The sequence below is a fragment of the Capsicum annuum genome, chromosome 11 (assembly GCF_002878395.1).
Source record: "Capsicum annuum cultivar UCD-10X-F1 chromosome 11, UCD10Xv1.1, whole genome shotgun sequence".
NCBI lineage: Eukaryota > Viridiplantae > Streptophyta > Magnoliopsida > Solanales > Solanaceae > Capsicum > Capsicum annuum.
In genome coordinates, this window is record NC_061121.1 from 14215609 (window position 1) to 14227751 (window position 12143).

The 12143-nt window shown below is 36.8% G+C and overlaps 1 protein-coding gene across 5 annotated transcripts; it reads left to right on the forward strand.

Moving 5' to 3' along the window:
- The first annotated feature begins 369 nt into the window (after positions 1-369).
- LOC107848144 (putative aminoacrylate hydrolase RutD) lies at positions 370-11505 on the forward strand. Of its 5 annotated transcripts, none has more exons than XM_016692831.2 (13): positions 370-791; positions 8228-8322; positions 8411-8508; positions 8615-8664; positions 8989-9084; positions 9193-9282; positions 9405-9497; positions 9616-9711; positions 9909-9974; positions 10089-10230; positions 10976-11044; positions 11126-11175; positions 11282-11505. In XM_016692831.2, the coding sequence occupies exons 1-13, from the start codon at positions 591-593 to the stop codon at positions 11300-11302; spliced, it is 1167 nt and encodes a 388-aa protein (XP_016548317.2). In that variant the 5' UTR covers positions 370-590; the 3' UTR covers positions 11303-11505. The 5 variants fall into 5 exon arrangements, 4 of the variants coding, with proteins under 4 accessions (XP_016548317.2, XP_016548316.2, XP_016548318.2 ...); XM_016692830.2 differs by having other exon boundaries at positions 509-791; positions 10973-11044; positions 11282-11503; XM_016692832.2 differs by having other exon boundaries at positions 509-791; positions 8243-8322; positions 10973-11044; positions 11282-11503.
- The last annotated feature ends 638 nt before the right edge of the window (positions 11506-12143 follow it).

Sequence of the window (12143 nt, forward strand, 5' to 3'; positions counted from 1 at the left end):
AACTCTGAATGCGCACGAATAGACATTTAAATTTGTATAAAATCTAACAAATAGGCGCATACGTTCTATGTGTTACAATAACACAACACGTCATATAAGACACGATGCATGTACGTGTCTACTTGTTCAACTTTATACAAGTTTAAATGTTTTCTTATGCACAGTCAAAGTTAGAGGAAAGTTGAAGTCACGTTAAATGACATATTCAGGGGCGGACCTGGGTTAAATCATGCATGGTGCTCCGACACGCGTTAAATCCGATGCAGAATAGGTATAAGATGGAAAAAAAAAGCACCCATGAAACCAAGAAAATAGCTAGGTGTTTTAATTTTCAGGCGGAATCTTAAAGCTTATGGTGCTAATATGTGTGTTTGAACCTCCCGAACACCCACGACTCTTAAATCTTGGATCCGCCACCGGACATATTTATGTATTATGCATGTGAAATGCCACATTGGTGAATGTTTATGTAGTGTATTTGTTAGGCAAATGTGAAATGAAATAGCTACATAAATAGTTGGCTACTTTATCTTTCCATTTCTTGTTTGTATTAAGCAAGCAGAAAACCAATAGTACTCTTGCTTCTGCTAATGGTAACATTTTTCTCAGCCAGACCTGGTGCTGCAATGCCACCAACACTTGTCCTAATTGAACCCAATGTGAAATGGTTGTCGAATTCGAGGAGTTTAAGGATCTTGTCAGGTGAATTTCCAGATTTTCTTCCTAAACAAGTTGAGGATATCAAAGACACTTATGCTAGAAAGTTGGCTTCAAGAATTGAGAGAATACCAGTACGTTTTTTTTCCCTCTCTTTTACTCCTTCTGTTCTACGTGTATTATGGTACATAGGATGCATGTGTCTATTTTTACAACTTTATACAAGCTTTAAGTGTCTACTCGTGTACATCGAAAGTTGAAAAGGTAAAGAACATAGATGTAGTTGAGGCCAAGTTAAACGACACATTTACCTATTAAGCATATTGTTATTTACAGTTCTTTTTGTGCAGTTTTCAAATACAACTATAGAACGTTCTGTCTCGGAATTCAGGTTAGAGTTTAGAAGTTTGATTTTCGAAATCCAAACTGTGACACATGAAGTGGAAGATAGGGAGGATTAGTTTTATTAAAATGTCATATTTTTGAGATGATTTTGTTATTTATTTTCCTTCTACGGGTACTAGGATTTGTATTAATACAACAACAACTTCATAACAAGTTCATGTATGAACAAGAACAGTTTTGAAGTTCTTTAACACCTTCAACACAAGATTATTACTAATCTATCCAAGAAGTGTGTTAGATCTCAAAAACTAGATGAAACAGAAATTTTAGACCAAGTCCCCTGAGTTCACGGAGTGTCCTTAAGGAATAATTCCCCTCACTGTACCCGAGGTTATGAAATTTTCCTCCCAGGATAAAATGGTATTCAATCCAATTATAGCGGTACCTCAAATAGTGGATTCCACGAACGCACTCAACGATTTGAATGATCACACTGAAATTTTGAAGACAAGAAGAGAGTGTTTTGTTTCAGAAAAATTCATGTCAAAACCTGTGAATGAAAGCTGGTTTATATAGCCTATCAGACGCCTCTTCGAAAATATGGCAGTGGTTCACTTAAATGGTGTGGCTTTTCTGAAAATTCATGTCTGTTTATCCAAAGAACATGTCCTTCTCCGAACAGACATACCAGTTCACGAAATAGTGTATCATTTCGTTGAACAATTGCATCAGTTCGAACCAGTGCATCAGTTCAGGAAACACTGTTTCGAAATCTGCATGCATGTATAAATAGAGGATTACTGTTGCGTTTTTTCCCTTTTGTATTAGGATTAAATTTTTGTCAAATAAACTTTGTCCAAAAAGATAGATCTCATCGATCATTTGCCGAAGCCGAAGCCGAGCGAGTGACGACGACGACGACGCGAGGCATCTCTTATTTCTTGCCTCACTTACCATATGGAGTAAGTGTTCATTATTATAAACAATCCAAAGTTCCCTTCTCCCACCAATGTGGAAGAATTAGTGAACTTTCCAATTTGGAAGTACACCTTCTAAATTGGTGTCTCCTTCCTTCCACCATTTTCTCTCCATTTTTCATTCACACCTTGTTCATACATATTGAACCCAACAATCCTCCACATGAATGGGGAATGACTATTTTTCGTAAAAGTTTTACGGACAAGTATGTGATCATCAAGCAAAGACTGATTGTATCTGAATAAATGGGTTTTCCTTTGAACTTTCCATAGTGAACATGCATTGGATGCACTCGGTCAATCGGTAGATTTGATATCTTTGAACCGTCGAGCTTTAATGTACACCTAGAAAACACATGTCACACAACCAGCCTTTTACTCACAGTTTTGTTCTTTTCAGCCATGAACACGTCCCGGTTACATGAGAGCTTAGAGAATAGGCCTTTACTAACATTCTCCTTGAAACGGCTTTCACTTCGCCCTCACATAGGTGATTTATAAAATTTCAATCCTTAGATTAAACTATTTGGTCAAATCTTCTAAATTTAGATAATCATTGAAAGACTTTTCACCTTAAGTCTTATCCTAGTTTACGATACATTGTCTACATCATTAGAATGTGTTGGGTAATTGACAGTGTTAAACCTATCAGACATAACTTTGTTTGATCTCCTTGAACCTAGCTCTTGGGATCTCTAGTCTGCCTAGGCCTTAAACTCATTCTCTTGGATGTCTTTTCCACTCCTTCTCTAGATAGGCCTTTTGTAAGCGGATCCGACACATTATCCTTTGACTTTACATAGTCAACTATGATAATTCCACTAGAGAGAAGTTCCCTAACGGTATTGTGTCTTCGTCGTATGTGACGAGATTTACCGTTGTACATCATGCTCCCTGCCCTACCTATTGCCGCTTGGCTATCACAGTGTATACATACTGGTGCCACTGGCTTGGGCCAAAACGGAATATCTTCCAAGAAATTCCAGTCATTCTGCTTCTTCACCGACTTTATCCAATGCGATAAACTCAGATTCCATTGTGGAGCGAGCAATACAAGTCTTTTTGGATGATTTCCAAGAGACTGTTCCTCCACCAATAGTAATACATATCAACTTGTGAATTTTACTTCGTTCGACCCGGTGATCCAATTTGCATCACTATATCCTTCAAGTACCGCAGGATATTTATTATAATGCAAGGCATAATCTTGAGTGTATTTAAGATACCCTAGAACTCTTTTCATTGCCATCCAATGAGTTTTGTTGGGATTACTCGTGTACCGACTCAATTTACTGATAGCGCATGTTATGTCTGATCGTGTATAGTTCATTATATACATTAAACATCCGAATACTCTTGCGTACTCCAATTGTGAGTCACTTTCACCTTCATTCTTTCTAAGTGCAAAGCTTACATTCAATGGAGTCTTGGCAATACCGAATTCCATATACTTGAACTTGTCAAGTATATTTTTTATATAATGAGACTGTAACAATGCCAACCCTTGTGGAGTCCGATGGATTCTTATACCTAAGATCACATTTACAACTCCAAGGTCTTTCATATCAAACTTGCTCTTGAGTATTCGTTTTGTTGCATTTATGTCAGAAATGTCTCTGCTAATGATCAACATATCATCCACATATAAACATACAATGACTTGGTGATTTAGAGTGTCTTTAATATAAACACATATAACACATTCATTTATTTTGAATCCGTTTGCCAACATGATTTGGTCAAACTTTGCATGCCATTGTTTTGGTGCTTGCTTTAGTCCATACAATGACTTAATAAGTTTACACATCTTGTTTTCTTTCCTGGAACCACAAAACCCTCAGGTTGTTCCATGTATATTTCTTCCTCCAATTCTCCATTTAGGAAAGCGGGCTTCACATTCATTTGATGGATTTCAAGATCATATACCGCAGCCAAGGCAATTAACATTCGAATCGATGTTATCCTTGTTACTGGCAAGTATGTATCGAAGTAATCAAGGCTTTCTTTTTGTTTGAAGCCTTTTACTACAAGTCTTACCTTGTATTTGTCAATAGTACCATCCGCTTTCATCTTCCTTTTGAAGATCCATTTAGAACCTAAAGGTTTATTTTCGAGAGGAAGATCAACCAATTCCCATGTATAATTGCTTAAGATTGAATCAATCTCACTATTGACTGCCTCTTTCCAAAAGGATGAGTCCGAAGATGCCATCGCTTTCTCAAATGTTTGAGGCTCATTTTCTAAGAGAAATATTACAAAATTCGATCCAAATGAAGTAGACGTTCTTTGATGTGTACTGTATCTTAGATTTTCTTCATTATATGCATTCTCACTTGGTTCATATCGAGGTCGTTTATACCTCCCACTAGACTGTTCATGTCTAGTTTTATACAGATAAATGTTTTCAAAGAATTCACCATTATCTGATTCAATCACCGTATTTTCATTAATATCTGAATGTTCGGATTTATGAACCAAAAATTGACATGCTTTACTACTTTTAGCATATCCTATGAACACGCAGTCTACTGTCTTAGGTCCTATCTTAACCCTTTTAAGCATAGAAATTTGGATTTTTGCTAGACACCACCACACTTTGAAATATTTTAAGTTGGGTTTCCTTTCTTTCCATTTTTCATAAGGAATTGATTGTGTCTTACTATGGAGAACTCTGTTGAGTATACAATTGGTTGTAAGGATAGTCTCCCCCCATAAGTTTTGCGGTAAAGCAGAACTTATAAGTAAGGCAATCATCATTTCCTTCAAAGTTTGATTTTTCCTTTCCGCAATTCCATTAGATTGAGGTGAATACGGGGCCGTAGTTTGATGGACGATTCCATTCTCTATACATATTTCGCTGAAGGGAGATTCATATTCTCCGCCCCTATCACTTCTTATCATTTTTATCTTTTATCTAATTGATTTTCAACTTCAATTTTATATTGCCTAAACGCATCTATTACTTCATCCTTACTATTTAGTAAATAGACATAGTAATATCTAGTGCAATCGTCAATAAAAGTTATGAAATGCTTTTTCCCACCACGTGATAGTGTTGACTTCATATCACAAATGTCAGTGTGTACTAAGTCTAAGGATTGAAATTCCTTTCAACAGACTTATAAGAATGTTTTGCCTACTTTGATTCCACACATGTTTGACACTTTGATTTATTGCACTCGAAGTTCGGCAAAACTTCTAAGTTAATTATTTTTCGTAGCATTTTGTAATTAACATGGCCTAAATGTTCATGCCATAAATAATAAGCCTCAAGCATATAAGAAGAATTTGAACTTTTATTTATTTCAACATTCATTACATTCATCTAATAAAGGCCCTCGGTGAGATAGCCTTTTCCTACATACATTTCTCCTTTGCTAATTACAATTTTTTCAAAAACGGTTATATATTTGAATCCGTTCTTGTCTAGAAGTGAAGCAGAAATTAAATTCCTACGTAACTCTGGAACATACAAGACATTGTTAAGTGTCAAGACCTTTCCTGAAGTCATTTTCAAACATATTTTTCCTGTTCCTTCTACCTTAGCAGTAGCGGAGTTAGTCATATAGATCATTTCTTCTACTTAAGCTGGAGCAAATGACGAAAATAACTCTTTGTTGGCACATACATGGTGGGTGGCACCAGAATCCATCCATCATTCGTGAGGATTCCCCACCAAGTTGCATTCTAAGAACATAACACACAAATCATCGCATTCTTTGTTGGATTCAATCATATTTGTTTGATTCTTTTTCTTGCCTTTCTTCCAGGCACGACAATCTGTGAACTTGTGGCCAATCTTGCCACAATTGAAGCATTTTTCCTTGAATTTCTTCTTGAGTTGATTGCTTCCTTGTTCAACTTTCTTTCTTTTCTTAGAATTATTATGGTCATCTTCCACAATATGTGCGTCATTAATAGAAGAATTTCCTTTTAACCTTCTCTCGGCAGCTTTATTATCCTCTTCAATACGCAGTCGGATAGTAAGATCTTCGACAGTCATTTCCTTGCTTTATGATTCTAGTAGTTTTTGAAGTCTTTCCACATCGGTGGTAGCTTCTTAATTATCACTGCTACTTGGAAAACATCATTCACAATCAAACCTACAAAACAGTTTATATGAGTACTAAGAACATTTTCAATTTGTTCAACTAAGGTATTTTTCAAAGATATACCTTCTGCTATGAGATTGTGAATGACTATTTGCAATTCCTGCACTTGAGAGACAACCGATTTGTTATTTATCATTTTAAAGTCCAAGAACCTTGCAACAAAGAATTTCTTAATTCCCACATCCTCTATCTTGTGTTTTTGTTCTAGTGCCCCACGCAATTCCTTCGATGTCTTAGTTCCACTATAAACATTGTAGAGGTCGTCTTGGAGACCACTCAATATATAATTCCTGCAAAGGAAGTCCGAGTGCTTCCAAGACTCTACAATCATGAAATGCTCTTTGTCCGAGGTTCCCTCGGGCACCTCAGGAGCATCCTCACTAGTAAAATTTTGGAGACATAAAATGGTGAGGTAAAAGAACTTCTTTTGTTGTCATCTCTTAAAGTCGATGCCCGCAAAATTTTTGGGCTTTTCCGCAGGTGCCATATGTTGCGGAGCATTTGCCCGGCTTGTCGTAGCAATGCTAGTCGCCGCCACAGTCGTAGCATCATCATGCATTTGACTTTCAGTTGCCATTTTTCTGTCACCACAAGACAATAAATTTAATATATCAAAATACTTATTAAAAAGTTGCAACATCTTTAAACACTTCTTGTTTCTAGTTAACAATGAAGTTTTTATTACTTCCAATTGTCAACCGAGTGAATTTTAAACTTGTGATGAAGATTTTATGTTTTCTAATCACTAGTTAAATTCAAACGGAGTAGAAAGCTTAAAGCTTTAATCTCCAAAAACAAGTAATATAGATTTTGGACTATTCCATAAGATTGTTATTTTCCTTCTACGGGTACTAGAATCTGTATTAATACAACAACAACTTCATAACAAGTTCATGTATGAACAAGAACAGTTTTGAAGTTCTTTAACACCTTCAACACAAGATTATTACTAATCTATCCAAGAAGTATGTTAGATATCAGAAAATAGATGAAACAAAAATTTTAGACCAAGTTTCCCTAGTTCACGGAGTGTTCTTAAGGAATAATTCCCCTCACTGTACCCGAGGTTATGAAATTTTCCTCCCAGGATAAAATGACCTTCAATCTAATTATAGCAGTACCTCAAATAGTTGGATTCCACGAACGCACTCAACGATTTGAATGATCACACAGAAATTTTGAAGACAAGAAGAGAGTGTTTTGTTTCAGAAAAATTCATGTCAAAACCTGTGAATGAAACCTATCAGACGCCTCTTCAAAAAGGTGGCAGTGGTTCACTTAAATGGTGCGATTTTTCTAGAAATTCATGTGTATTTATCCAAAGAACGTGTCCTTCTCCAAACAGACATACCAGTTCACGAAAAAGTGTATCAATTCGTTGAACAATTGCATCAGTTCGAAGCAATGTCAAATAAACTTTGTCCAAAAAAAAAAATCTCATCAATCAATTATTCGCCAAATTCAAATCCAAAGCCGAGCCAAGCAAGCAATGACAGCACAACGCATCTCTTATTTCTTACCTCACTTACCTTGTGGAGTAAGTGTTCATTATTATAAACACTCCAAAGTTCCCTTCTCCCACCAATGTGGGAGTACTCCTTTCCAATTGGGAGTACACCTTCTAAATTGATGTCTCCTTCCTTCCACCATTTTCTCTCCATTTTCTATTCACACCTTTTTCATACATATTGAACCCAACAGATTTTCATTTCTTTTGGTGTGTGTAAACCTCGTTTTGGTTACTTTGGAAGCATTGGGAATCAACTGAGGCAAAATCTGTACTTCTTGTTGAAATGAGTCTGTGTTGATGAGTAAGAATTTCGTTTCTTTTGACAAATTTGCAGCATTTTGTGCTTAAAATCATACTATAAAACTTGTATCATGCATGCAGGATCTTAATATTTATAACTGTATATCGTTCAAATCTTTTCATATATATCGCGGACACGCACTCACAAAACTAGCTGAATGCAGTGGATGTACCATTGCGGTATTATATGTGCTGCGATGGATGTGATATTTCGTTTTAATCCTAACTTCAGATATCTAAGTATCTAGCTTCTCCTGTTTTATATTGTGAATCCACCATTTTCTTCGTTTATATAGTTTTTGTTACCGCCTTGATGGTTCATTTAGGTAAACTTTTCGAAGGGATGTGTCATGAGTAGTTGTGTGAAGCCAAAAGAACACAAAGAGGTCAATCCAGTTGTACTTCTCCATGGTTTCGATAGGTATGCCTCATGGCTCATACTAAGCTAATAGTACTGACCACACTTTATCTTGCTGTGCTCCTGTTGTTCATTATTCCTCATTGTTCAGCACCTGTTTAGAATGGCGGTACACGCTTCCATTGCTTGAGGAAGCTGGGTTGGAGACATGGGCAGTTGATATCCTTGGATGGGGTTTCTCTGATTTAGGTATACCGTCTTGTTCTTTCTCTTTCTCAATCTTCATTTTTTAGCAAACGAACACTGAAGACTTGCTCATGGTTCAACTCTTTCTCTTTCCTTTGTGATATTTAAGAAAGGCTTCCATCGTGTGATGTTGCTTCCAAGCGTGATCATCTTTACCAGGTACGTACCCGCTGATTTTGTGAAATATATGATCTAATCCGGTGCATACAAACTTGAAAGACTGGACTTAAGTACAAAAATAAGTTGAGAGTCGCGTTGAATTAGCTCTTAGTAATGTAGGGAAATACTCAATATGCAGTGTCAGGTTCGATAATTATGCTATTGTTGAGTCATGTAATATCACAGTTATGTAACATTACAGAGAAGCGCTTTCGCTAACCAGGCACAGACGTAACTTAGAAATAACAGCGTACTTCGTCTAAGTTTGTATATCAGTAAAAATCAGTAAAAGGGCAATAAGAGTTCTCCGATACTCGTTTTCAGCTGTGGTCTACCCACATCAAGAGGCCAATGGTACTTGTCGGACCGAGTCTTGGATCTGCTGTTGCTATTGACTTCTCTGTCCACTATCCAGAAGCTGTAAGTACATTCAATAACTGCGAATCCCTTTCCAGATTTTACAGATTAGATTCTTGTATGAAGTAATAATCATTTTTTGGCTTACTCCGATGTACTTTTACTTTATAGGTGGATAAGCTGGTTTTAATCAATGCAAGTGTCTATGCGAAAGGTACAGGAAACCTTGCAACCTTACCGAAAGCAGTAGCTTATGCTGGGGTGAGTTCTCCCATATTCCTCTTAAAATGAATGGATACATTGTACTCCGATTTTTACCAATTGACGTAAGTCATGTAGTACTCCCATCTTTTTACTATCTTGACAAACAAAACCTGTTGCAGGTCCACTTGTTGAAAAGCATACCACTTCGTTTATATGCAGCATCATTCTTTTTCAATGTCTTACCGTTAAGTACACGTATAGAGTGGACTAATGTAAGTTCTGACCCGTTGACGTTTAAGAAACCTGAAAGTTGTGGAGCTCAGATGTTTTAAAATGCACATCTGTTCTATATGTCTTATGACCTTTTTGATCACATGGTTTTCTATCCAGATAGGTCGTCTACATTGTTTATTACCTTGGTGGGAGGATGCAACGGTGAATTTCATGATCAGCGGAGGTTACAACGTCATTGATCAGATAGAACATGTATGTGGAAATTTACTGACCTTCTTATACATGTGTTTCCTATATAAATGTTTCCGATGAACCCCTTTCCATGCACACAAAGTGCAACAGATAAGTAACCACCCCAAAATATGCATCTTACAACACTAGCTAGTAGCTGATTGGATTCACTCTGATAAGCGTTTCTTCTTGTCCCCCCCCGGTGTTCTGTCATACAGGTCAAGCACAAAACACTACTAATATTGTGTGCAGATGATCAGATTATTGACTACAAGCTTGGAGTGGTACGTTTCTTTCAATCTTCGGAAAAATATTACTAACCGGTTAGCTCCTAGAAGCCGAATCTGCAGTACATGGGAGTTAACTAAAGTACTGTATATTGACATTTATGTGTTCAGAGATTGTGTTGTGAACTTCCAAATGCGACGCTGCGCCTAATACCAGAGTGTGGCCACATCCCTCATGTGGAGAAGCCTTATGTCGTCTCCACATTGATCGCGGAATTTGTTCAGTCGGATCAATCACAAAGCGCGAAACCTGGTGACTCTGTCTCTACTATACCTGTTCCTGTCATTGCTGGTTCTTTTACAAGCAGATACTTGAGTTTGCATCTCTAATTTCGCGGAATTATGTTGTTGTAAACGAATATTCTATTATTCTTCGATACATATATAAATAAAGGTAAAATAATCAAAACATTACGCGTGCAGCCGGTGTCTATATTGCATCCAGCCAATTAAGTTAAATATGTTATTATTAGTATTAGATATGATGAGAATACTTGAATTTGATTCACAAGTCCTAACATGTTCAGAAAGGGTGAAAGGTAAGAATGAAACAACACGTTTCATAATCTTGACAGGAAAAGAAAACGGAAAAGGCTCAAAAATGCCCCTTCCCTTAATAGAATCCAGAAAAGGATCAAAAATAACTGAAATAGATCAAAAATATCCATAGTTAATTTTTAAATTATTATAATTTCTTAATTCTTTTTTAAAAAAGCACCCCACCCCCATGATCTTCTTCATAGCATCCCGCCCCACCCCGCGTCTTCATTGTTTCAACCCCACCCTGCATCTTCGTCGTCACCCCACCACAGCGTCTTCACCTAAACAAATTCTTTTTAATCCACCATAATTATTTCCATTTCTTGAAAATTTCCAACAAAATTCACTTTTTTTTTCCTCCACTAGTATCACCATTTCTTGAAAAATGACAACAAACATCACTTTTTACGCGGTTCATATTGTTCAGAATTTTAAAGTTCATTGCTTTGAAATAGCAGCAATGCCTCTTGGCTCTTGCACCACTAACTGCTTGGCTCCATTTGTGAAAGTCATGGATGAAGAACTTGGTAAGCAGAAAATTGTAGTACAATAGCAGTACATCGGCGGCAATTTGATTGTTGTATTAACTATTTCCGTTCACATTGCAGGAATTGTGAAGGGAATAATGACAACAACTCACTCTTACACCGGAGATCAGGTAATAAACCGATGAAACACCTTCATGTCAATATAGATTGAGCTTGCCTTCTATGAATGGTAGACCAGAAACTCCGTGCTAAGTAGGGTTCATTTGCTGTATGCAGATGCTTCACACCATGACTTAAGGAGAGCGAGAGCAGCAGCATTCAACATTGTCCCAACCAGCACTGGTGCAGCCAAGGCTGTGTCTTTAGTGCTACCTCAGCTTAAGGGGAAAAAGTGACCCTTCTTGTAATTTTTCAAGAAATGGGGATACTAAAGTGAATTTTGTTAGAAATTTTCAAAAAATGGGAATAATTATGCTGGATTAAAAAGAATTTGTTTAGGTGAAGACGCGGGGGTGGGGTGACGACGAAGACACGGGATGGGGTGGGGTGGGGCTGAGTGATGTGAAGAAGATGACATGGGGGGTGGGGTGCTTCTTAAAAAAAAAGAATTAAGAAATTATAATAATTTAAAAACTAACAAGAGGTATTGGTGATCCATTTCAGATAGTTTAGGGGTAATTTTGAGCCAAAAATTTAACGAGGATTATTTTTGAGCTATTTCAAATAGTTCAGGGGTATTTTTGAGTCTTTTTCAGAGAAAAAATGAAGAAAGGAATCACGTCTTAAAAAAAATAACCCCCCAACCACCACAAAAAAACTATAATCCCCACCCCCACCACCAAAAGACTATACCCAAAATTTCAATGACACGGAAAGGCAGATTCCCGATAAAATAAGTTGCTATGTAATAATAATAAAAAAGACAACACCCAAAAGATCAACCTCATATTCACAAGGACACATAAGCAATTCAAGGATCCCTGATATGCCATCAAGCCAACCTTGAGTTTGTGTATGGGTTCTCATCAATTAAATCTTATTGACTTCTTTCATTTTTGACACTATAGGTGATTTTTCATGGTATGATATGATATAATTACTAAGAGAACCATATGTTTATTTTGATTGTTTGTTAAAA

Coding starts and splice junctions, on each gene's coding strand:
- LOC107848144 (XM_016692830.2), top strand. CDS start 591: ATGGTAACATTTTTCTCAGCCAGACCTGGTGCTGCAATGCCACCAACA. Junction 8,323..8,410: donor CTTCTCCATGGTTTCGATAG/GTATGCCTCATG, acceptor CTCATTGTTCAG/CACCTGTTTAGAATGGCGGT. Junction 9,283..9,404: donor AAGCAGTAGCTTATGCTGGG/GTGAGTTCTCCC, acceptor AACCTGTTGCAG/GTCCACTTGTTGAAAAGCAT.